General features: G+C 39.0%; 1 protein-coding gene across 2 annotated transcripts in view; it reads left to right on the top strand.

Moving 5' to 3' along the window:
• The window catches only part of BICD1 (BICD cargo adaptor 1), a 209572-nt gene that overhangs the window by 125244 nt on the left and 58131 nt on the right, over nt 1-26197 (top strand). For both annotated transcript variants that reach the window (XM_079938585.1, XM_079938586.1), the window contains exons 3-4: nt 16995-17147; nt 23557-23982. In XM_079938585.1, the coding sequence (XP_079794711.1) occupies nt 16995-17147; nt 23557-23982 (579 nt within the window). The remainder of the gene's footprint in view (nt 1-16994; nt 17148-23556; nt 23983-26197) is intronic.

Below are 26197 nucleotides of genomic sequence, written 5' to 3'. Positions count from 1 at the left end.
GAACATATTTTATCTCACTATGTAACTCAGTGAAATGTTAAATAGGTAAACAAAGAAGGTAATTATCTGGAGTTTTTAGGTAAGATTAAAAATATATGAAACTCCAACAGAATACTCTTAGGAAATATTCCCCCCACATACACACTGAGTTCATTTGGCTAATAGTGATTCTTAATATATATTTTATAATATTTCTTTGGCCTGGGCCCACAGACTAAATGCAGACATTTCTCAGTTAGTCATTTTCAGGTTTGTTGCCTAAGATGCTAATTGAAATTCAGGACAGGGAAAAATACATCACTGGCTTTTGTGTATCTATGAAGGATCTTCTTATTAGACTTTGTTCCGTAAAAAAGCTTCTCTTCTCTGCAAACTGAGAAGGACCCTATGTGTGAAGTGTGTCCAGTCGTGTCTTCAAGAACAGTGTAGACACCAGTCGCTCACCAGCCGGAAGCCCTCATGCGCTCTCCTCAGCAGTGACCCCTGACCATCAGGTGCCAAAAGAAGATGCTCACTCACCTTCCAAAATTCTTTCCCAGGGCCGGGGGAGGGGGGTGGGGGGGGAACCATCCTTCGAGCTCCTCTATGGGACTCTGAGTTTCATCCCCCAAACACTATTTTCTCCCTGAATTAGTGTCCTTTGATACGTTGAGCCAAATAAGATAGTACTCAGAGCTTGAGGCTACGGCCCCTTAGTTCTCTGTTTCACAATGCTCCCAGCCTCTGCCCGAGTTTGGAGGCCCAGAAAATGAGGAATTCATTTTGATTTGGAGAGAACTCTTCGTTTTCCTCTTGCACATTTTATTCTTTTTGTTTCAGTCTGTTTTCTTTGGCTTTCTGCCAGAAGCCAGGAGACGAAGCCAGGGTGTCTTAATGAAAAGAGCTCAGAATTAGGATCTGGGGTACCTGGAGCTATCATTTCCTACTTTGCGACCTACCCCAATTTCCTTTATCTCTTTGGGCCTCAGTTTACTCATTATTATAGTAAAATATACACCACAAGTTCTTTTTATTTATTTGTACCGTATTTAATTACCAACAATTAATATTATATATCAGTTATATATAGTTGAATCATAGCATCCTTTTGCTGTCTTTTTTTATGCCTGAGAAACTTCCTTCCTATGTCTGATAAGTAATATGTAAGCGGCTAAAACAACTTTTATTAAGACATTAAATAATCAAGATTTCCCACTTCAATAGTACTATAATTGATTTAAAAATTCACTTTGAGTGATTGTAAAATAAGTAATGACAATAAAGCAGTAGTTATTTTCATGTAAGAGAGAAAAACCACAAGATTTAGAATCTACTTACCTTCACCTGCCAAGAAGGAAAAATGTTATTGAATATATTGATTCAATGAATGTATATCTTTCCGATATTTCAAATATAAACTGAATTTCTGCCAAGAGAGTAGTATTCAGATATTTCTTTTGTTTATCTTGCCTTATAGTACTTTATTTGGTTTTAGAAGTCTACCTGCAAAGATGCAGCTTGTAGAAAAATATTCTAGTCCAAATGTTTCTTACTGCTACAGAGTGTGTGAAGAAAATGCCTCAGAATATTCTCCTAGGAAGGCAAAAAAATTCCGATGCAGCTTGTAGCCTTGACACGTCTGTTTCCTTTCAGGACTGACTAGTACGATCTGCCTTCTGGTGACTCAGCAGCTCACTCTCATCTGAGTGTGCAGGGTGTGAGCGAGGGGGGCTGCACCTTGTCTTCTGTGTAGTGTCTTCCTGTAGTGTCTTCCTGGATGGTTGCTGGAATTTATGATTATTGCATTCCGCTCTCCTAGCCTCAATTTCTGTTTTTGTTTGCTCTTACTGAAGTTGGAGCAGTTACACAGGGTCAGATAATTGAAATGACTCACAAGATTCCAAAGGGTATACTCTTATAAGACTTCGTAGGAGCAGAAAACTTTTTCCTTCTTCGTTTCTCAGTTCTTTGGCAGGTCTCATAATTAAATTGACATAAGACAGATTCACAGGGGAAAAATATAAGGGGACCCCATAAAATATGAGACTCCCCAGCGGCCAGGTAATCGAGGCTTATGTACCATCCTGAGCTAAGAAGGAGGAAGTAGGGGGTCTGGAACTTCAAAGGAGAGGAAAACAATTCACAGAAGCTGAGAAGAGCAAATGTTTGGTAAACAAATGTTTGCCATGCCACGCAGACAAGTTTTCTGACATAAAAAGTTGTATCTGGTAATAGCTCTCTTCCTGGTACAGGCCTCGGATCTAAATTCTTTTAGACAATTAAGAGGGAGGTAAAAAGCTCCCCCTAAGTCTGCTGGACCCCAATGTCTTCAGCTCAAAATAATCCACATGCCAAAATGGCATATACTGGGGTGGCCTATTCTGCTCTCGCTCAGCTTTGATAAGCTAAAGGATTGGTACAGCAGGAAGAGGAAACAAGCAGAGGTCTGACACTTCGAGACACAGCTCCAAGGCCCTTTCTTAATACCATCTGATGTGTCTTGTGTTCATGTTGTGAACAACTAAGATACACGCAAGATACTTGTTTTCAGGGAAGTTTACAGAAGAGTCTTTTATACCTGGCTGCTCTTATAGCTAAAATTAGGCAATATAAACTATGGAGCCAAGTACCAATCATCAACCTATAGATTTTCTATAAATAATGTAGACAAACTAGTAGAATGTGTGTCAAGGGAGTTTCAGATTTAAGCAGCACATTGTAAGTCACTAGTTACTCCATTTCATCCTATCAGGGTCCAGGGTCAGTCACAGATGTCTGTGATCCCTGGAGATGAGCTGAGAATGACCTTTAACTACAGATTAACCCCAACCTTACACAATAGTCCATTTTCTTTGCTAGTATTGCTTCCCTCTCACCTGGACTTTATCACTTTTAAATTTCACTACCTAGGTTTTCACCTATCTCTCAAGTTATCACTCCTGCCATGCCAAAATTCCTTTCTCTAGGTTATTCTAAAGTTCAGTTTCCACTTATTTCAAAGCAAGGGGGAAAGCCAATACCAGGAAGATGTTGGTAAGGAGAGTTCTTTTTGAAACTTTAATGTAGATTGTAAAGGTAGAAAATTGATCACCTTTAATAATTACCTAAAAGATACATCTTGGAATTTCTTAGACTTTTAATATAATTGTTGAAATCAGAATGCCAGTCAACTTAAGAAAGATCAATACTTCAGGGTTTGGAACTTACATTTTAATAAGCACATATACAACTGGATTCCTGTAGCATTCGTTAGCCTGTAGTACTCACACATCCAGAATATCAAAAGCCTTCATAGAGGAAAGATTCTGGAAACAGTGTAACAGTCAGAGTAAAAGTTATAGCTTTGCCTTTGCAATGAGATCTTTTACCTATGAAACTTAATAGGCAGTGAATGTTCAAAATGTGGGCACCTCTTGCTAATATTACATCATTATCTCCAGAATCAGTTCTGAGGAAATTTTGCAAGAAGTTATGTATTGAAAACAATAAAATAATTTATTTTTCAGAAATAGCACCCACTAACTTATTATACACTGGGGAAAATTTACTAAATCATTTATATTTCTATTCATTCCTTATTTCATAAAGAGAAGGAAACTATAACGTAAAGAGAGAGTTTACAATAATCTTGAATGGATGGATGGCTACATCCATTCAAGCAACAATTCACTTTAATAAGCCATTTTTAAGGAAGCAGGGCTTAGTGGTTAAGAACATGTGTTCTAGATTGAACTCCTGACTCTGCACTTATTCTTGAACTTTGGGGAAATCATTATATAACCTACCCATGCCTCGGTTAGCCTAGCTGTAAAATGGGATTTTACAGCTCATAGAATTGTCATGTGGGTTAAAAGGTTAAAAGAGTTTTATATTTCTAAAATGCTTAGAATGGTCTTGGCACATTGTAAACATTATTTAAGTGCTTATTAAATAAATAAATTCTGGCTTGTAACTGAAGAATGCTATATGAGATACAGATTCTAGTGATATGTATGTGTATCACTAGGCGTGATGTATGTGATATATATGTATATATATACCACATATACATCCACATATATAAGTAAAATAATTTTGTTATGATTAGTCCATTATATAATTGTGTTAACCATGTTCATTTTCATGTGGGAATAAGTTGGTTCTATAGATAAATTTTGAAAATAAGCAAGATATAAAGGAACTCTGAAAGTATACATAAGCTACTAAGAACAGTGGGTTGGGGGTTGAGGGGTGGGACAAGTTGGGAGTGAGATTTTTACTCACTGCATATATTTTTATAATATCTGGCTCTGAGATCAGTATCTCCTCGTTTTTTTTTTAAATTTTTATTTATTTATTTTTGGCTGCACTGTGTCTTCATAGCTGCTTGGTCTTTCTCTAGCTGTGGCAAGTGGGGGCTACTCTTCACTGCAGTACGTGGTCTTCTCATTGCGTTGGTTTCTCTTGTTGCAGAGCATGTGCTCTAGGCATGCGGGCTTCAATAGTTGTGGCACGCAGGCTCACTAGTTGTGGCTCACGGGCTCTAGAGCACAGGCTCAGTAGTTGTGGTGCACGAGCTTAGTTGCTCCGCAGCATGTGGGATCTTCCCGGACCAGGGCTCGAACCCATGTCCCCTGCATTGGCAGGCGGATTCTTAACCACTGCGCCACCAGGGAAGCCCTCCTCATCTTAAATTATTCATATGATGAGCTAGAAACATGTCTACATGTTGACTGTTTTCTCAAAGAATCTTCAAATGGTTAATGATAAAGAACATTCTGAAGGATCTCCAACACTGTCCTACCAAAGCTTTTTTTGTTTGTTTTGTTTTTCTTGTTTTGTTTTTGTTTTTTGGCCACACCATGCGGCATGCGGGATCTTAGTCCCCTGCAGTGGAAGCGTGGAGTCTTAACCATTGGACTGTGAGGAAGTCCCACAAAAGCTTTTAACTGACTTTTTAAAAACTACCTCTTAATGAGGATGTAGGATGGCTCATTACAGTTTACAAAGTGCTTTTAGAAATGTTTTCTCATTTATTTATGACGACTCTGGAGTTGAGTAGAAAGCTATATTTCTGTTTTATTTTTAATTTTTATTTATTTATTTATTTTTTGGCCACGCCATGCGGCTTGTGCAATCTTAAGTTCCCTGACCAGAGATTGAACCCGTACCCACTGCAGCAGAGTCCTAACCACTGGACTGCCAGGGAACTCCCTATTTTTCTGTTTTCAGAGGTAAGAAAACTAAAAGTCCTGGAAATTTTTTGCTGTAAGACAGCATTTGAATCCAGGTCCATGTCCAGAACTATTTTTACTCTTCCACCCACCTCTTTGTAAAATAGCTGCTTCTCTGAAGCTGTTATTTTTTATACTATTCCATATATTGAAGACTTAATTTGAGTAACTCTATTCACTAATAGTTTAGGCTTTCTTCTTTATTACCAATGTTTGGGCTAAACTTTGTTTCCTGGATAATAAAGGTGTTTTGTAGAAATAAAAATAGACAACCAAGTCAGACCAGCCAGATATCCTGTAAAAGTTTCAGAAACCATCTGGATGAATAACCAATCAGTCAGCCTCTACTATATGCACATACCTAAGGAATAAACAAAAATAGTGTCTCTAATGACCTTTAGTCCCTTAAGGGGTTAACTTGTATCTTCCAATCAAGTTATAAATTATATCAATTCCCCCACTTTCTGTGCAGCGTTTTTTCCTCATGATACTTATCTCGCATTTTGTCATTTTTAATCCCTTCTCCTTTCTCATCCCTCCAAATTTTTTCTTTATTTCAATGTTCACTTCCATTTTTTAAAAAATCACTGTAAGTACACACCATTACTTCCATTTTTGATCACTTCTTTCTCTTTCATGGCGTTTCTTCTCATTAAACATCTTTATATAGTGTGTTCCCATGGTGATAGGCATTAAAATTAATTATTATAATGAATGATTTTGAGACTATTGATGCTGTTTATCTGTTGGGTTAGATCGTTCTTTACAGCAAGGTCACAAGTCTGTGAAGCTGCAGTGAAAGGATATTTGCTAGAGATCGAACTATTTCTGGAATATTTGTGAACTCAGATGTTTATTGCACAATCTAGATTTCAAATCTGTTTAATGTATTATCTAAATTTCCCTTTTCCATTTAATAAATTATTATAGTAATTGTGTAATCAGGGCAGCATGGATATTCATAATTATAAGGAGATACTATCAGTAAAGAAAAATTGTCCTGCCATCTTTAAATTTAAAAAAGAGAAATTTTAAAAAGAAAAATCAAGCAAGTAAGCAAGGGGTAACTAGACTATTTTGGGAAATGATCATGGTTTCCTGACTTCAAGTTTGATTATGGAAAGAAGAAAAGATTCCAGTATTTTATATCTGCAAAAGCTCATTCCAGAACAAATCAGTATATTCAGGTTACAATACCCAGGTCACAAAGCCACACTTTCACTGATTAAAAAATAACTTCCAGTCCACTGAGTGAACTTTAAACGATCATACTACTTTGTGAAACATAATAACTCAGTTACTGGATCTGATATATGCTAGATACTGCCAGCACAATTTGCTTATTATCATGTGAAATACATTCATGCTGCAACAAAACTGTCTATAGACTTTGCAAAAGAAAGATATTTTATCAGTAGTAACCAAACTATTAAAAATCTTACACATAGTCTCAAAAGACCACGTACATGATTCCATTTATACGAAATGGACGTGGATTTTTTTTTTTTTCCTGTGTCGAGCAGCTTGTGGGGTCTGAGTTCCCCGACCAGAGATCGAACCTGTGCCCTCGGCAGTGAAAGTGCAGAGTCCTAACCACTGGACCACCAGGGAATTCCCTGTAATTTATTTTTGAGGTGATGAAAATGTTCTAAAATTGATTGTGGTGATGGTCACAACTCTGTGACTATATTAAAAACTATTGAATTGTATGCTCTAAATGAGTGAATTTTAGGTATATGAATTATATCGTAATAAAGTTGATACCAAAAAAATTTTTACACAAAATGTTTTCTGTAAAACACATGTTCCACCCAACTAAGATGCAATGTAAATGTTTATTAAGCTATTTTTTTTACTTAGAATAAATATGTATTATTTTAATGTCCTTTTTATACAAGTAAAAGAAGGAAAAAATGATAAATCAGGGTATAAGAAAATCAGTCATATGTTATTTATTTTGTGCCATTTGTTTCAAATGTTTACAATAAAAGGGCGGATTTTATGTTGCTGTTAAGATTTTGCTTATGAGAAATGTTTGAAATGAGGCATTGAAATGTGAACTGCTTGTGAAATGTCTGGTCCTTGATTTCTAATGGAGGCTGATATCCCATGGGAAAGGTGCTGATATTGCTTCAAATTCAGTCAAGGATAGTTAACCCTTCATGGTGCCGCTTTCTTCAGAACAAGATTTGCAGATACCTTCAAAGTGAGAATTACGAAGTCTTGCTTTCGTTATGGCTTTATTACTCTTGTATAGTCATTGCCAGTCAGGACCTGATAATCTTGTTTCACCCCTTTTTTTTTTTTTTTTTTTTTTTGCGGTACGCGGGCCTCTCACTGTTGTGGCCTCTCCCGTTGCGGAGCACAGGCTCCGGGTGCGCAGGCTCAGCGGCCATGGCTCACGGACCTAGCCGCTCCGCGGCATGTGGAATCTTCCCGGACCGGGGCACGAACCCATGTCCCCTAGCATCGGCAGGCGGACTCTCAACCACTGCGCCACCAGGGGAGCCCGTTTCACCCATTTTTATATCTATTCACTCCTTTGCTTTTAATTTCATGTCATTATTTAAATCTGATGATCCATTCAGCCCTCAGCAGTTGGAAGGGATCTGGAGTTGTGCTGTAAAGAGCTTGGTGGTTTACCCCAGTCAGCTGTACAGATACTATCATTTTCTACTGTCTCAGAGTAACATTTTCCAAGAACATGGTCTGTGGATTGATCAAAATGCTCCTTTTAAAAGACGGAGATCTTGTAGTCAAAAAAATTTAGCAAATGCTGCATACCACGTCTTACTCTTACAAAGTCTCAATACATGCTAGCATGTTAAGGGCTCTGAGAAGTCCAGCAGAAAAAAATACATGTGTAACTTTAACTTATATTTCCTAAACTTATGTTTGAGCAACTCCCAGTAACCCTGCACAGAACTAGCCTAATGAAGAGCTCACTATGGGCAATGCTGTCCTGAAGTGGTAATCCTCTCCTCCTTTATTACTCTTTCCCAGCCATGGCAAATCTCTTTTTATCCGTTTTCTCACGGAGCATGTTTGTTTTAAGCCACATTTCAAACTCACCTTGTTTGTTTGTCCTAGCTATTTCCCAGTTATTAAGTCTGGATTGCGCTTGGAGATGCTGCCTGTATGGTGCTCTGGATACCTCCTTTTCTTCATCGATAGCTCTCCTGAAGACTGTGAAACCCACGTGACTGCCTGATAGAGCAATTGGTCTTCCCTTATTGTGATTTCGGAAGAAGATCCCAGTGTCCATCAGCTTATTATTGGCCGATAGCATGGAGACATCACAGTGTTGATGTCCCTCATTAACTGTACCCATTCTTAAGAGCGAGAGTATAACAAGTCGTGTCAGTCCTATAGTATATATCTATGTCTGTAGGAGATGTTTATCGAACCCTCTTCTTGGTACAAATTTCCACAGAGATGGGATAAAGTATAAATATGCATGGAATGTGTGTCACCAAAAGGGTTTTTAAACAGTGGAGAATTTTACCTGGGGCCTGCTTTGCAGGTGTGCTTTTTTTTTTTTCCCCAATCTATGAACAGATACGAAATGTACAAATACACCTGAACTTCTTTGGCTATACTCAGCTAAGCTCATCCTTCAGAGACTTCCCAGCTTTCCTCACATTACCACCAGTCCAACTCAGGCTAGAAGTGATGAGTCTGAGCTGTGGGATACAACTACCATGAGTGACGGGCTCCCCTGGATCTGGGGTACTGTGGGGATGAATTACTGACAACTAGTGAAGGACATCTGTTCCTTCTGACATCTAGTGAAGGAAAAATAGCCAATATCCAGCAAACAAATAAATCAAATAGTGATAAACACTTTTCAGACCATTAAAACAGGGTTATGTGAGTGTGACTGGGCAGCTACTTTAGAATGAGTGGTCAGGGAAGTCTTGTGGAGATGACACTTAAGTTGAGATCCTAATGAAGAGACAGACAATGTGAACAAGGAGAAGGAAATCCAAGCAGAAGAGACAGCTGGTGCAAGAACTCTAAAGCAGGACCCAGCTTGAGATGGTTAAAGAACCAGAAGTTTGGGGATCGGGGGCATGATGTGTCCTTGGGAGAAAGATGCAGGATGAGCACTTTATGTGAGGCAAGAGTCAGGTCCCATAGGGTTCTGTTAGCCCTGGTGGGGATTCGAGAATCATCAGCATATCGGTGGTATATCTAAAGCTAGAGGCCTGGATGAGGTTGCCTTTGGAGAGTAGCCAGAAAAGGGAGGGGCTCAATATAGATTTGGAACACTTGACAGTAGAGGTTGAGCTGAGAAGGAGGGGAGGAAGTCAGAAGGGACTGCAAAGAAGCAGCCAGTGAGGTTAGAGTTTAGATGTCTGGAAAGCCAATAGAAGAAAAAGAGTTTCAAAAAGGAGGGAGTGGTAAACGCTGTTGAAGAAGTGGGGTAAGAGGATGGGACTTCCCTGGTGGTCCAGTGGCTGAGACTGCGAGCTCTCAATGCAGGGGGCCCAGGTTCGATCCCTGGTCAGGGAACCAGATCGCACATGCCTCAACTGAAAGATCCCGCATGCTGCAATGAAGATCCCGCGTGCCGCAACTAAGACCTGGCACAGCCAAATATATAAATTTTTTTTTTTTTAAAAAAAGAAGTGGAGTAAGAGGAAAACACAGGTGTTGGCACCAAATCCAGTGGCAACAACGCAAGTCATTGATGACTTTGACAAGGGCAGGTTCAGTGTTTATTGGAATGGATTGAGAAAGGGCGATCATGACTCTAGAAACAAATATGGATGTAAAGGTCAAGTTTTGTTTTAAGACTGGATTTACTATCTTTAAACTGTATAAAGTATTGATAGATTAAAAGAAAGTAACAGGAATGGGAATAGGAGCCATACCTCCTTCTGCTCCACCCCCACCCCAAGTAAATATGAGGCAAGATTCTCAGGGAGAGAAGAGACTGATTGTATGAAGAGAGAAGTAGGAAACTTACTACACTGTGGATATACGGTATGATCACTAGACAGTGCCAAAGGCCTGTTTGAGATTCAGGACTTCACCACTCATATTAGGCACCATTCTGATCCACATAATACCTGGAGGTTATTCCCCTGACAGGAAAAGAAACAGGCATGGAGAATTAGTAACCTTGGCCAGAGTTACTAAGTGTTGGAGTAGGGGTTTGAATCCAGGGAAGTTTGGTTCCGAGCCTGGACTCTTCACCACTACATTCACTACCTCTTTGTGAGTTGTAGTTGAAACCATGTGGCATGGATTTGTATTTTCTCCAGTTCTGTTTAGCTTTGGGCATAACAAGGCAGAAAGTTAGGCTCTATGATGTGTTTGCAAGACAGTAAGTATGTGATGATAGTATTGGGTTGGCCAAAATGTTCGTTTGGGTTCTCCATAGGATATTACAGAAAACCTGAGCACACTTTTTGGTCAACCCAGTAGAATCAAACCTGGGTAAGGAGGGAAGTGAAAACCCAGGGTTGCAGGTAATGAGCAAGCTGGAGATCGAAGGATAGCAAACCTTGATGTGGTGGAAGAATGGCTGGGTTGGGAGAACTGGAGATGATTTGGAAGAATAGGAGGTAAGTTATTGGTAATGTGGGTTAGAGAGTAGATCACCTGAGTTGAGGACGCTGAGGACCTGAGAGGTCAGGCAAGAACTATGGTCCACTCCTCTCACCAGCAAAAGAGGAGTTAATCTTTGGCCAAAAGAAGGAAAGTAAAGATTATGGTCTTAAAGTGCCAGAACTGGCCAGCAGTGGCAACTCTCCAGGAGAGAAGTGAGAAAGTCAGTACTGCATACCCCATCCTTTCCCTTCTCCATCTGTCTTCCTTCACTCCACTCACAGATCCAGAAATTCCTGGTTTGACTATCCAAATTAACACTACCTGTAATTATTAATAAGACATCTTTAACTCTCACATTAACTTTATTGTAAAATTTCTTCCTTTCTTACAACTCCATTTTGATACTTTTATCCTTATTAGGCCATTGTTTTTTGCTCTTCTTCTTCTTTTTATTTTTTTCATTTATTATTACATCAATCAGTGACTAAGTCCTGTTCATCCTGAGATGTCCCTCAAAATTCCTCATTCTTTTCCTCAAGTTAAGGGGCTGCTTAGCTTGTTCTCTGTCCACCCTTCCAACTCTCAGAGTGACTTTTTAAAACATAGGTCTGATTACATGGCTACTTTGTTTAAAAGACTTTGATGGTTCCCAAATTCCTTTTTTAATGTAGAATTTCCTGCAAAATCTATCTCAAGTTCCTTTGCTCCAGCCACACCCAGCTGCACTATTTCCTAAACCACAGCCTGATTAAGAACTTGAAAGCTTCCAAGCACTGTAAATATTTTGGTTCCTCCTACTACCTCATAGGTTAACCATACTAGACTGTAATTTAACATTTTATTTTATGAAATAACACCAAATGTAGACATAAGCTGAAAATAATTGGCTATTTTCTAGATTTTTCTGAATTTCTCTCTTCTCTTTCTCTCTCTCTCAGTGCTCCAGCTTCACTGGTGCCCTAAGGAAATGCTTGGTCTGGCTATTGGCTATTTTAGCATTGCCCTCAAACAAATAGGACTCTCCTTTTGTTCAAAAGTTTACCTCTGGCTGGAAAGTCCATCCACCTCTTTACCCATTTAGTCAACTCTACTTGTCCTTCAAGGTTCTACTCAAATGTTACTTACTTTATAAAGCTTTTCCTGACTCACCCAGGAATAATTAGCAATAGTAATCATTATTCAGCCTTTAGATGTGAACCTGTCTCTGTAAGAGCATGTGTTCCACTGTGTTAAGGAAATTATCTGTGTGTCTGGCATCTCTGCTCATTTCCTCATGTTATATCATTAAATTCTCACAATTACCATATAATGTTAAGTATTAGGATCCCCATTTTACAGATGAGTAAGCTGTGGGCAGGGACCTGTCACCCAGCTCACACAAGTTATTAGTAAGATCTAATAGGCCAATGAATATAATTAAGTTATAAAAGGCTAAGAGCTGTATAACTGGAAGGCACTATATTACTTTTTATACTTTAGTCTTTGTGTGGTAATAAGTGCTTATATTTTCTTACTTCTGGCCAATAGTAGAGGGAATTTATTATTCCCACATAAAGAAATCCTCTTAATGTTTTTTTTTGTTTTTTGGGTTTTTTTTGCACTATGCGGGCCTCTCACTGTTGTGGCCTCTCCCGTTGCGGAGCACAGGCTCCGGACGCACAGGCCCAGCGGCCATGGCTCACGGGCCCAGCTGCTCCGCGGCATGTGGGATCTTCCCGGACCGGGGCTCGAACCCGTATCCCCTGCATCGGCAGGCGGACTCTCAACCACTGCGCCACCAGGGAAGCCCTCCTCTTAATGTTTTTTAAAGTTATTTATTTATTTATTTGGCTGTGCCGGGTCTTAGTTGCAGCATGTGGGATCTTCGTTGCGGCATGCGGGATCTATTTCCCTGGTCAAGGGGTCGAACCTGGGACCCCTGAATTGGGAGTGTGGAGTCTTAACCACTGGACCACCAGGGAAGTCGCCTCTCAATGTTAATTAAAATAAAACTCTCAGAATGCTGCTATACTCAAGTGCAATGCAAACTGTGAGGATAGTCTACCCCAAACATTTCAGGGAATCCTCTGTCCTCTGAAGAGAAGCTGGGGCTCAGGTCTCTGGAGGCGAAAGGCTAGAGTATCTCCTGGTTGCGCCATTTTCTCCCCTTTCTCTCATGGTTTATTTTTCTCACTTTCATTATTCTTGATGGGGGTTTTTAATAGAGCTCAGCGCCATCTTATCCCAGAAAGAAAAAAGTTGTCAGAGATAAATGTATGATGAGTATGCAAAAAACAAAAATAGAAATTTAAAAAATTTATTATGGAAGCAAAGGACACTGCCCATAAAATTTAATCTTTGGCAGTTCAAAAAAAACCATGGGTTTCAGACTTCCTTGGTGGTGCAGTGGTTAAGAATCTGCCTGCCGATGCAGGGGACACGGGTTTGAGTCCTGGTCTGGGAAGATCCCACATGCTGCGGAGCAGCTAAGCCCATGCGCCACAACTACTGAGCCTGAGCTCTAGAGCCCGCGAGCCACAACTACTGAGCCCACGTGCCACAGCTACTGAAGCCCACACGCCTAGAGCCCGTGCTCCGCAACAAGAGAAGCCACTGCAATGAGAAGCCTGTGCACCGCAAGGAAGAGTAGGCCCCACTCGCTGCAACTAGAGAAAGCTGGCGTGCAACAACGAAGACCCAACACAGCCAAAAATAAAAATAAATAAATAAATAAATTTTTAAAAAATGCTTTAAAAAAAGGGGGGTTTCTAACAAAATAAATGAGACCAGTTTTCTTCCCCTGGGTCTTATGTCTGTTTTATTGCTAGAGAGCCTTTCAACTTAACCTGTCTCCACACCAAGCTCTTCCTTTTCCTTAATTAACATCAACAGTTTTCATTAGCTATTTTATGAGTTATCTGTTGGTGATCCTCATTAGCTTTGCCATGGTCTTAAATTTGTCCTGACATTTACTATCTTACTATATAAGGTTTTATGACTAATTCTGAGTGTATACGAGCTAGGTTTCTAGTCATTAACATTTTTTACGTTGTATATATTCACATTTTACAGAACCTCTTATATCTTAACGTTTTTGTTTATAATTTTATATAAATGACTGGCATCCAATTTATTAGCTTCCTCATATGTTCATGCATATAAACAAGGAAAACTAAATAACTATACATCACCCATTCAGTTAATGGTAGACCTTTAAGAAACAGAAAAATATATTAAGATTTCCTGTATCTGCAAAATAAAATTTAATGAAATATTGTAATTTGGCTTTGTAACCAGACTCTATTTTTCATTGTACACTTATTGAACACATATGCAAAATATTGTCCAAGGAGCAGGGAATAAAGTAGTGTTTCTGCCTCTAAGTAGCTTGACAGTATATTGAAAAACTGTAATAAGTCCAGTCATTTCACAGATTTAGGTATGTTTATTTCAAAATGTGTTGGTCTCCCTTTGTTCCACACTCTAACAACACAGACAAAAAGCCATAATCCCTACAATAAATTTTTACAATGATTTTTTTTAGATTTTGTGTTTAGCCATTTGTATAACTGTTTTGTTATTCATTCCATGGTTATAAGGGCCTAAAATATGGCAGGTATTAGGGACCCATAGGCAAACACTAAAGGTTCATTATATTCAGATGGAAAAGGAAATTTAATACACATAAAAAGTGTAAAAGATAAATAAATTACTAATTTCAAGTAATGTTTAGTGCTGTTCTTTCAACAGTTGTTTTCTGAGTATCTACTCTATGCTAAAATTCTGATCTATGAAGGAAATCGTATAGGATGATGTGAGACTGAAGGGCAGGGGTTGGGGAGTTGTCTTATATTTGCTGTTCAGAGAAGGCCTCTCTGAGGAGACGACATTTGAACTGAGACCTAAATGACAAATAGAAGCAGAAGAGTTTCCTAACTTGGGTCCTGGGAGTCTGTGGATAGAATTCAGGAGGCCTGTAACCTTGGAGGGAAAAATAATTACATCTTCATTTTCTCTAAACTCAGACAAAAAATTTAGCATTTTCTTCCATTTGAATGTAGGCCACAAACTTCAGTAGCATTAGCAGCACCTGTTACTTTGTGATCAGTATTTTAATATCACATCGAAGTTCTTGCAGGATCTTGAAATATCATCATTTCTTTGAAATTATGGTATTTCTTAGATCTGCCACTAGATCTGAGTATACATTCTGCTAATAAAGAAGCACATGTATTACTGTATTAGTTACATGTTACTGTGTAGCAAATCACCCCAAATTTAAGGGCTTAAAATAATACCCCATGATTCTATGGGTCAGCTATTTGAGCTCTACTCAGCTGGGCAGTTCTTACAAACTAACATGGGGTCACTCATGTGGCAGCCATCATCTGGCAGCTCAACTGAGCCAAAGAGTTCAAGATGTTTCACTCCCCTGCCTGGCAGCTGGTGCTGATTATGGGCTGGGCCATGTGCTCCAGCAGGCTAGCCTGGGCTTCTTCACATGGTGGCAGTGTTCCAAGAGAGAAAGAACAAGAGCTACAATGCCTCTTATTTACTTATTTATTTGGCTGTGCCATATCTTAATTGTGGCACGTGGGATCTTTTAGTTGCGGCATGTGGGATCTAGTTCCCTGACCAGGGATCAAACCCAGGACCCCTGCATTGGGAATGCGGTGTCTTAACCACTGGACAACCAGGGAAGTCCCTACAAAGCCTTCCTAAAGATAGACCTTTAGCCTTCCAAGCTAAAGCTTCCACTGCATTTTGTGGGTCAAAGCAAGTCAATGAAGCCAGTTCAGGGTTGACTTCAGACTCCACTGCGTGTGGCCATAGGGAAATGTGATTAATTGGGGGCCACTACCATAATCTACCTGATTACCATATCATAATTTTGTAAAATATTATATTAACTTAATTTGAGCATAATCACTGTCCTTTGTAATCTTGTCTTTTACACTGTAAGGGAGGAAAATTTCCTTCTACCCTCTTGGGTTCTGTGACTGGGATAAAGAATTAAACTGACATAAAACAGATTAATAAGAAAAAAGCATACAAATTTAATTTTTTTACAAGTACATGGGAGTGTTCAAAAGGAAAATGAAGACCAGAAGTCATTAGGCCCAAAAGCTTGTATACCTTTTTACACAAAGAAGGGTAAATTGTGGGGATGTGACAAGACAAAGGAGCTTGGGCTAGGGGCAGTATATCGTGGAACAGTGACTAGGAACTAAATGGGGAAAACTAATGGAAGATCATTTTAGTCGATGTGTTTGTACGGGTCCATTTCAGCATCGATTCCCAGTCTCTTGTGATAAGAACGTTCTCTTCCTGGTACAGGAAGGGCATTTTTCTCAGGGGAAATTTCATGTCCTGCTTTTAGGTAGAAAGGGGGAAGGCAGAGAGCCCTTCCTGCATCTGCTGTTTCTCAAGTGCCTTCAGCTCAAAATAATCAATATACCAAAGTGGCATATGTTGGCATGGGAAGTTCTGAACTCTTTCAGTGCCCTTTAAAATATCATTCTGAGAAGAGCTCCATCGGCTTCACCACGTTGTCAAAGAGGGTCATGGCGCAGATGAGGCTAAGAACCCTTGATCTGGAGACAGGGAGTCGGGGAGGGGGAGTGAAAAAGCCTGAAGGCGGGAATGAGCGGCCAAGTCCAACATGGTAGGGGGCAGAAGGAAGCTTCTGTGGCTGAAGCCAGGTGACTGAGGCCAGAGTGTCTGGACCAAGCCAGGATTAGACCACGTGGCTTAGTTGGAAGATTGTGAAACTTGCAGAGGGACCCCCCCCCGGAGTTTGGAAAGTTGGTACTGTATGCATACTAATCTATAACTTTCTTTTATATTTCATAATGTATTGTGGCTCTCTTTGCATTTTAGTGCATAAAGCTCCTCACTCCTTTCTTCTCATTCTTTTAAATAATTTTATAATGCTTCACTAAAGGATGCATAATAATTTATTTCATTGTTCCCCCATTAGCAAACATTTAGACTGTTTCCAATTCTTTGTGTAAATATACATGAATTTATTTTTATTTACCTCTAAGAAAATATGCTTAAGAATGATTTTTAGTTGTAGAATTGCTGGGTCATGTGTATGTGCTTTTAAAGTTTGACAGATATCATTAAATTCTTATTCAAAAAAAGGTGGTACCAATTTACACTCCATGAGATGTTTTTATTATTATTTTTAACTACCAAGACTTTATCTACACTTCATAAAATCTAGAAGTTTTGTATTTACTGTTTATTCTCTTGTTTCAGAACAATGAGATGGTGGAGCTACAAAGAATACGGATGAAGGATGAAATCCGAGAATATAAATTCCGTGAGGCCCGCCTCCTTCAGGACTATACTGAACTAGAAGAGGAAAACATAACGCTGCAGAAACTGGTGTCCACATTAAAGCAGAACCAGGTGAGGTTTAAGAAGATTTTTGGTTACATTCCAGATGGATCTATACCTTCTGACCATTAAGGTTAAATCTTCTATTTATCAGAAAAGAAACTGTCAAAATTTGCCTCAATCTCCCAACATTAATTATGTGCTGAAATTTCCCAACTCTCCTATTTCAGCTAAATTTAAAAGGCAAACCTAGAAGTAGTATAATTACCAAAAAGCTTTATTGGATAAGAAAAATCTTACTTTATACTTTAGCTCTATGTTAATTTATTTCTGGAGTAAGTTAAATGTATGGTAATCAGTTTAACTGCTGACCTCTCATTAAAGCCTGGGTTTGTGAGCCTGTTTTGTAATACAAGCTTAAGGTTTCCCTGCAATCTCTATCAATCTCTCTCTCTGTAAACTGCTTTCAAATCATACGAGGATTATGAAATATAAATCAGTACGAACAACATTATAAGAAAAAAAAGGCCTGATTTCTTTATTCTGCTGTAAGCTGACTAAAAAGATTGCATGTGTACATTTAAATAATTTTGTGGGTAATGAGACTTAGATTGCTTAATTGCTGAATTTTCCTGATCAGTTTGCATTGTGGTTTGTTATAGTTATTAGTAATAGCATTCTTGAATCTGTACTTTTGGTAGAATTTATTTATGAATAAAATTCATAGGTAGTTAAGCAAAGGTGGACTGGATTTCAAGGTCTTTTCAAAGGTGGTTCCTCAACCACAACCCTATTCTTGTCTCAACACTGTTATAACCTCTCAGATCAGGTCATCAAACTGTGCCAGGCACTGTGCTAGGCTACAGAGGTACCAGAATCCAGAGGGTACGATTCTTACCCTCCGTCAACTTAGAGGGCAGCCCAGTTGTATGCTTCCACCTCTCTCCCTTCTCAAGTTGGTATCTCCTTCCAGAACTGTTTCAGTCAGCCCTTCATATCTATGGGTTCTGTGTTTGTAGTTTCAACCAACCACAGACTGAAAATATTCTAAGAAAAGAAATTCCAGAAAATTTCAAAAAACAAAACTTGAATTTGCCGCACACTGGCAGGTACATAGCATTTACATTGTATTAGATATTATAAGTAATCTAGAGGTGATTTAAAGATGAGCCAATGTGCGTGGTTATATGCAAATGCTACAACCACTTTATCTAAGGTTTTTTTTTTTTTTTTGCGGTACGCGGGCCTCTCATTCTTGCGGCCTCTCCCGCTGCGGAGCACAGGCTCCGGACGCGCAGGCTCAGCGGCCATGGCTCACGGGCCCAGCCGCTCCGCGGCATGTGGGATCTTCCCGGACCGGGGCACGAACCCGTGTCTCCTGCAGCGGCAGGCGGACTCGCAACCACTGTGCCACCAGGGAAGCCCTATCTAAGGGTTTTGAGCACCCAGATTTTGGGGTCTGCCGGGGGCTCCTGGAACCAATACCCCACAGAAACTGAGGGATGACTGTGTGGTTTTGATAGATATAAAGATGAAAAGTGGAAAGGAAAAATCCAGAAGAAAATTGACACAATTGAAATTTTATTATTGATCATTGCCACTTCTCCCCAGCTTTGGAGTGCTGGGGATCAAAATGTGTACTAAGGAGTGCAGGGGGTGGTTCCAGACCATTAAAAAAGGGTTATCTGGATATCCCATGTGTTTTTATCTCATTCCTTCCCCTTTAAGCACTGAATCACTGTGTGTGCTGAGGGCTGGCAGTACCATGAGACCCTAGGTCTTGATTTGTCTGGGGACAGTGAGCTCACAGTGGGGAACATTAGATTTTTTTAAAATATATGTTTCTTAGAAATAAGAAGGGTATTTTTTGTTGTTTAGTTCTTTTGGTCGGTGATGAAGAATGTAGAAGACTTGAAGCAAGTTTATGTGATGTGCAAATATTTAAAGTGGTCATTTCTCCTGATTCCTACAGGTCCTCATTGCTCTCTGCACAGGCAGGGGTGCGGAGAGCATCCATCTACACTGTAGGGTTTCCCATCACTGCATGTGGTAGACTAATTTACTCAGGAGGTTAATTTAGGCCAGTATTAAGTATTCTTGAAAGACTGCCAAGGTATCCTGTGAGTATTCATTAGCCCAGATGCCATTTCTGTGGGAATTTGTACTACTAGCCTGGCTGATTACTGCTTACAGTTTACCCATACCCTCCCACCAGTAATTGAAACATGGAAATCAAATGCTTAACTCAGAAGTTTGAAAAAACAAACAAAAATGTATACATCTTTAAAATTTTATTTTGTAGATGTAATATGGTAATTTTCCCAATTAAGTGTCTAATTAATTAATTTGAAATCATTTTCCTTACAAAGGGCTATTCTGGTTGATTTCCTAACAAATGGGTGCACTGTAGTGTCACAAGTCTCTCCCAATTAAGGAAATACTGGGGTTTGTTTTTTTCTTACTATTGGCCTTTATTTACAGGATTTAGCATATATCGTAAACTCTCTAATTAATGAAGTATTAAATATAATACTTTACGTATAAATACCACAGATTTTTTTTTCAAAGACATGATGATGGCTGGCTTTCAATCTCAAAATTGGTCTGAATGTTGCTTTGTACTGAAGTTTCCTATACAAAATATACTCTTCCAGCCTGGTTTGAGGTTTCTCTAAATAGGAAAGCTACTAGAATTGTAAAATGTTTAGTTCAAAGAACTAGAAGATGCTCTTCTTCTGAAGTTCCATTTTCCTGTTAAATGTTGATTATTTTCTAAATAATTGTTTAAATAGCACTTCTTACTCCATATGTAGCTTCTATATATTAGTTTGTTTCCATCTCTCTTCACTATAGTATAAACACCTAAAACAGGGGCTGGCCCATTGTAGGCATTAAATATTAATAAATACTTGTTGAAATAATGAATAAATGTTTTTTCTTTATCTTACATCCACAATTCAACTTACAGAGGAAACTAAAATTTAAGATTATTATAATTAACCATACCAATTTTTATTCGTGATCCTACACCAAAGAGTTGACTCTGAAAACTTTAGCCACATTCCTCTGTGTGCTGATTTGGTTCTGTGTCTAAAATAAAATTAGACCCAACCTTATAAATGTTTTATACCTTTATACTTTTCAAACCAAAATATCTGAAAGAAGTGCAGTAAGCAGCAGTAGCCATAAAAAAGTGTCAACTGTCAGTTCCCCATCAGAAAAAATCAGAAAAATCTGTTGATGAAACAAAGCTGTTTGTTAGACCTCTTGCAGTAAGATAACAGCTCAACAGAGCCTTAGTAGTATCTCAAAACAGGATGTCAACAGGAAGGATATTCATAGGATTTGAGGATCTGGACTGGTAGGTCTCACATGGTGGGGAAGTGGTTGGGTTAGACAGAGTTTATGACATAGCTTTGAGTTGGGAGGTACAGTAAAGTGAGGGTCTTGATTCAAGTCTTGAGGAAGCTGTTTTAGTTGAGTCTTATCTTCCAGGAGCAAGTTTTTCCGTCAAGCAGCTAAATTTTTTATGCCTAGTCCCAGTATCAGTTAACATAGAGGCAGGACCCAGTACTGCTTTACATAGGACAGGAAATCATGCTCAAGTTTTAGATATGTGATGGCAGGAGAGAGAAATAATAAATTTCATGTCCCTAATAGCTCACATATTGAGCTAAAGCATTCAATATTTGTTATCTAAGCATTGAAAACCCTAGTTTTCAATTAATAATACAATCATTTTTATTATGAAGAATATTTCCTCTAGGGATATATTTCTATTGATATATTTCTATCAAGTAATAATATCATAAGAGATATTAAAGATATTATTTCCTGGGATCAATTCAGTTTGATTTCATTTAACCAGTATTTCAGGGGTATCTTTCTATGAGGCCATGTACTTTTTAAGAACAAAAACCGTGGTCACTGGCTCAAAGAGCTCATGGTCCCAGTAGGGAAGGCAGGTAATAAACTCAACCATCCATGTAATTGAAGAGTAAAGCTATGTGTTAGGTTTGGCAATACGGGTCCAAATTAAGATCTTTAGAGTTCTAAATAAAGCCCAAATGGAAAACAGCAAGAAAAAGATCTTTAGAGTTCCTAAACTCTGAAAATATTATGGTACTTATTTCCAACCCTCATTAAAAATAGAATTACCAAACTATGAAGTTGCTATAATGAATCGCAACAAAGTACTGATTTTTCTCATGGTGACTACTTTGATGCTTTCTTTAACATATCAAATACCAATTTTTAAGTGCCTTCTCATTCTATTTCTTGGTGCCTCCACTTTGCTGGGGCTCTAATCATATGATAAAGCCTTGCAATGATGGTACAAGAAAGGAGTGATCTGTTTGCCTGAGTGGGTCAACAAAGACTTCAAATTAGGATCAGAGTCTTGACTTGGGTCTTGAATGATGAATAAGAGTTTTCCAGATGACTGTCTTTGCCTAGGCAGAGAAACATGAAACAGCTGGGTGAATAGGAACCACATGTGAGAGAGTGGAATGAGTGAAGCTGCCCAGCTAGAAAGAGTTCAAGTCCCTAAACACAGTTTATTATTAGTATCTAATATCATAATTGATGTTGTTATGTTTTTTCTATTTTATTTTTTCATTCACAATAGTTTATTCAGCAAATACTTATTAAGAGCAGAATTTTGTTGAAACACTATGAAGGAATACTGAAGCACTGTGAGGGACACCTGGGTGCATAGAAAGTATTTCCTCTAAGTAGTTGTGGAGAATATTTATTAAAAATATTTATTAAAAGGTGGCATGTGGTAAGAGCCATGGAAAAGGCCCCAAAGAAGGCATTTGGGCTCAGAGCCGAGTTCTCTTTCACCTATAGACTTTCACGACCAAGAGAGTGTTTGAACAGGCTCTTATTCGGTTGTAATTCAAGAGTAATTATTGATAACAATATATATGTATTATTTTTCTTAAAATCACCTTTATTCCCACCACTAAAGAACAACTATTATTAACATTTTGTTAAATTTCCATTTGATCTCTTGTATTCCACAGTCGTAATACATTATCCTTTTTCACTCAGTTGTATTTATTTCCTATATCATTACAAACCTATTGTTGACATCGTTTTGATAACTAAGATTATATCATATTCTTAAGAAATTATTTGTTCAAGGGATTATGGCTTTGCTTTTTAAAAAAATTATCTCTTAGGGATAGATCCTAAAGTATGTGATATCTAGGGGTTAAAATAATCCAACTAGGGGAGTGAATGGAAATATAGATGAAAGAAGAGTAGACAGGAGTTGATGACTGTTGAAGCTGAGTGGTGGGCTCCTGGGGGTTCATTGAACTCTTCTTGCTACTTGGGTATTTTTACATTACCCACAATAAAAAGTTTTTTAAGAAAGAAAAAAAAGAAAAGAAAAACATCTCATTATGTGATGGTAAAAATATTTGGTAGATTTAGATTGTTCTAAATTCTTTACTGTCTCCCTCTGCCACGTAACCTGGCAGTGCCCTAGAAAGGGCAGAGTAAATTGGCCAACTCCATTGACCTTGGTCTTAGTCATGTGACTCTCTGACCATTGGAATGTTAGCAGACATGATGGAGCACAGATTTCAGACATACTACCTTGGTTTGACTAATCCCCTTACCTTCATGCCCCAGGAAGCGTGACCCTTCAAGTTTGGTCCTAAAACAAGACATGTGCAGCTGACCTGAACACAGTCTGAAGCCTGAAGCCAAGTCTATCCAACTGGCAGCCTGAAGCAGAGCTGCTGGTGCTGGCACACAATCACCTGGTTATGTGGGGATCTTTCTTGCAGCTTTGCTTGTGTAAGAGATCTTCCGCCAGTTTCCAGTTGGTTTTCTGTGAGAATTGTCCCACATGTAGATGTATTTGATGTGTTTGTGGGGGGAGGTGAGTTCCATGTCCTCCTACTCCACCATCTTGATCCACTTCCATGTATTTTTTTGTTTGGGAGTAATTGGTACTGTTATTGCAGGTTCTATCCTTAAGCACATGAAGTTTTTCTTTGCTTTCTCCTCTTACTCTCAAACATATTTTATTGAGATTATATTCTTATTGTGATCATTTAACTAACTTACCCTGAGTTTAAAAATTTCCTCATTATTAATAATTAAATAAAACAAGTAATAGTGACGATAAAAATCTTTTCTTGGATTGTGAATATTCTGATAAACTATTACAAAAAAATATTCTTGATTTATTAAGCAAACAGTGCCCCCTTTTGACCACTGGACTCCATAAAAGAAATCCTGAGAGAGAGGTACCTTTTTCATCTCTGCTAGGAATTGAATTTATATGTATGGATATCTAAAGAAACCATCCTGTGTTACCTTAATGGTGTATATACCGCGTGCTTCTCAGATTTATTTTGTAGCGTTTTAATTTTTAAATGTTAGGTCCACTAGAGTGTTTAATGGCAGTTTTGTTAGACCCAAATTTTAGTTTTATGAATCTTCTTTATCGTATCTGATTCAGGTTGAATACGAAGGCTTAAAGCATGAGATTAAGCGATTTGAGGAGGAGACGGTGCTGCTAAACAGCCAACTGGAAGATGCCATCCGGTTGAAAGAAATCGCTGAGCACCAACTGGAAGAAGCCCTTGAGACCTTAAAAAATGAAAGGGAGCAAAAGAACAGCCTGCGGAAGGAGCTCTCCCAGTACATCACACTCAATGATAACCATATCAGCATTTCAGTTGATGGACTCAAGTTTGCAGAGGATGGAAGTGAACCCAACAATGATGACAAAATGAACGGGCATATTCATGGGCCCCTTGTGAAACTGAATGGAGACTATCGGACTCCCACTCTAAGGAAAGGAGAGTCTCTACACCCTGTTTCTGACTTATTCAGTGAGCTGAACATCTCAGAAATACAGAAATTGAAGCAGCAACTTATGCAGGTAAGAACTTTGTTTAGGGCTGTTAGAGTGAATATTTTGTAAGTTACGTGTACTGTGTTGTGGGATTTCTTATTGTCACATTTTAGTTCCAGATTATTTTTTAAAATATTCTTTAACTAGCAACTTTGAAAGTACAATAGTTTAGAAAGACACAAAAGAGGTGTTGAAGAGAAATCTCTCATTTGCATTGCTTTATGAAATTTATTTCTTAGATAAATTAGATAGCAATGGAGTGTGAAGGGAGAAAAGATAGCATCTTGATGCATTTATCACAAAAGAATTCAAAAGCTTTATACACAAGAGAAATGACAGAAAATGAAGTTTTCTATCACAAGCAACTCTGTGTATAGCTTCAAGATGAATGGTTATACTTCACAGCAATATTTTAAGCTCTAAAAGACATGAAGGACATGACATGGGGAGGGGGAAGGGTAAGATGGGACAAAGTGAGAGAGTGTCATGGACATATACACAATACCAAATAGATAGCTATTAGGAAGCAGCCGCATAGCACAGAGAGATCAGTTTGGTGCTTTGTGACCACCCCGAGGGGTGGGATAGGGAGGGTGGGAGGGAGGGAGATGCAAGAGGGAGGAGATATGGGGATATATGTATATGCATAGCTGATTCACTTTGTTATAAAGCAGAAACTAACACACCATTGTAAAGCAATTATACTCCAGTAAAGATGTTAAAAATAAATAAGTAAAAGACATGAAGGACTTTATATATATAAACTAGCAGGATATCATATGATTATGATCGTATGATTAAAAATACAGAACAGGTATAAATCTGAAACCAAGGATTTCTTCTCCCTACATGAGCTAGGCTTTAAATTTTTAGCATCTTCTAATCAAATTGTCTTGGGGAGAGTCCCACAAGCTTACCTCACTGTGAAATGGCTTTCTAATGTAGTCTTGCTTCCTGACTATACGTTAATCCAGTGATGATGGAAATGTTGTCAGAGGAGCAGCATCGCCACCACCATCATCACCTGTGGGCTGCTGAGGGACAAATTGTTGGGCTCCCCACAGATCTACTGAGCCAGGTATCTGCTTCAACAAGCTTGTTAGGTGACAAGTTTGAGGCTTGCTCTTCAGTCTGTTACCCACCAAGGTTCTTTGCATAAAGCTGATAATTAGAGGCCTTAAGACTCTGGCAATCACTTTTTTTATAGCAAACAGGGCTTATAATTTTCTTTTCTATTTATTTATTTATTTATTTATTTATCTATCTATCTATTTATTTATGGCTGTGTTGGGTCTTTGTTGCTGAGTGTGGGCTTTCTCTAGTTGCAGCGAGTGGGGGCTACTCTTCATTGCAGTGCGCGGGCTTCTCTTGTTGTGGGGCAGGGACTCTAGGTGCTCGGGCTTCAGAAGTTGTGGGGCGTGGGCTCAGTAGTTATGGTACATGGGCTTAGTTGCTCTGCTGCATGTAGGATCTTCCCGGACCAGGGCTCGAACGCGTGTCCCCTGAATTGGCAGGCAGATTTTTTTTTCTTTTTTTTTTTCTTTTTTTTGCGGTATGCGGGCCTCTCACTGTTGTGGCCTCTGCTGTTGAGGAGCACAGGCTCCGGACACGCAGGCTCAGCGGCCATGGCTCACGGGCCCAGCCGCTCCGTGGCATGTGGGATCTTCCTGGACCGGGGCACGAACCCGTGTCCCCTGCATCAGCAGGCGGACTCTCAACCACTGCACCACCAGGGAAGCCCAGCAGGCAGATTCTTAACAACTGCACCACCAGCGAAGTCCCAGGGCTTATAATTTTCTGCCTCTACAGAAATGATGACTGAAAATATAATTAGCAGAAGTAAATAAGACTAGAGAACCCATGAAATTAATATATTATTAGGCTTATTTTTAATATTATATCAAAAGTTAACATACCCTTTAACTTTTTTTTTTAATATTTATTTATTTTTGGCTGCGTTGGGTCTTCGTTGCTGTGCGTGGGCTTTCTCTAGTTGCGGTGAGCGGGGGCTACTTTTCATTGAGGTGCACGGGCTTCTCATTGCGGTGGCTTCTCTTGTTGCAGCGCATGGGCTCTAGGTGCGCGGGCTTCAGTAGTTGTGGCTCACAGGCTCTACAGCGCAGGCGTAGTAGCTGTGGTGCATGAGCTGAGTTGCTCTACGGCATGTGTGATCTTCCCGGCCCAGGGATTGAACCCATGTCCCCTGCATTGGCAGGCGGATTCTTAACCACTGCGTCATGAG

This window comes from Stenella coeruleoalba, assembly GCF_951394435.1.
Source record: "Stenella coeruleoalba genome assembly, chromosome: 11".
NCBI classification, from domain to species: Eukaryota; Metazoa; Chordata; class Mammalia; order Artiodactyla; family Delphinidae; genus Stenella; species Stenella coeruleoalba.
Note: the sequence above shows the minus strand (reverse complement) of the source record. Positions and strands in the feature narration are given on the sequence as shown.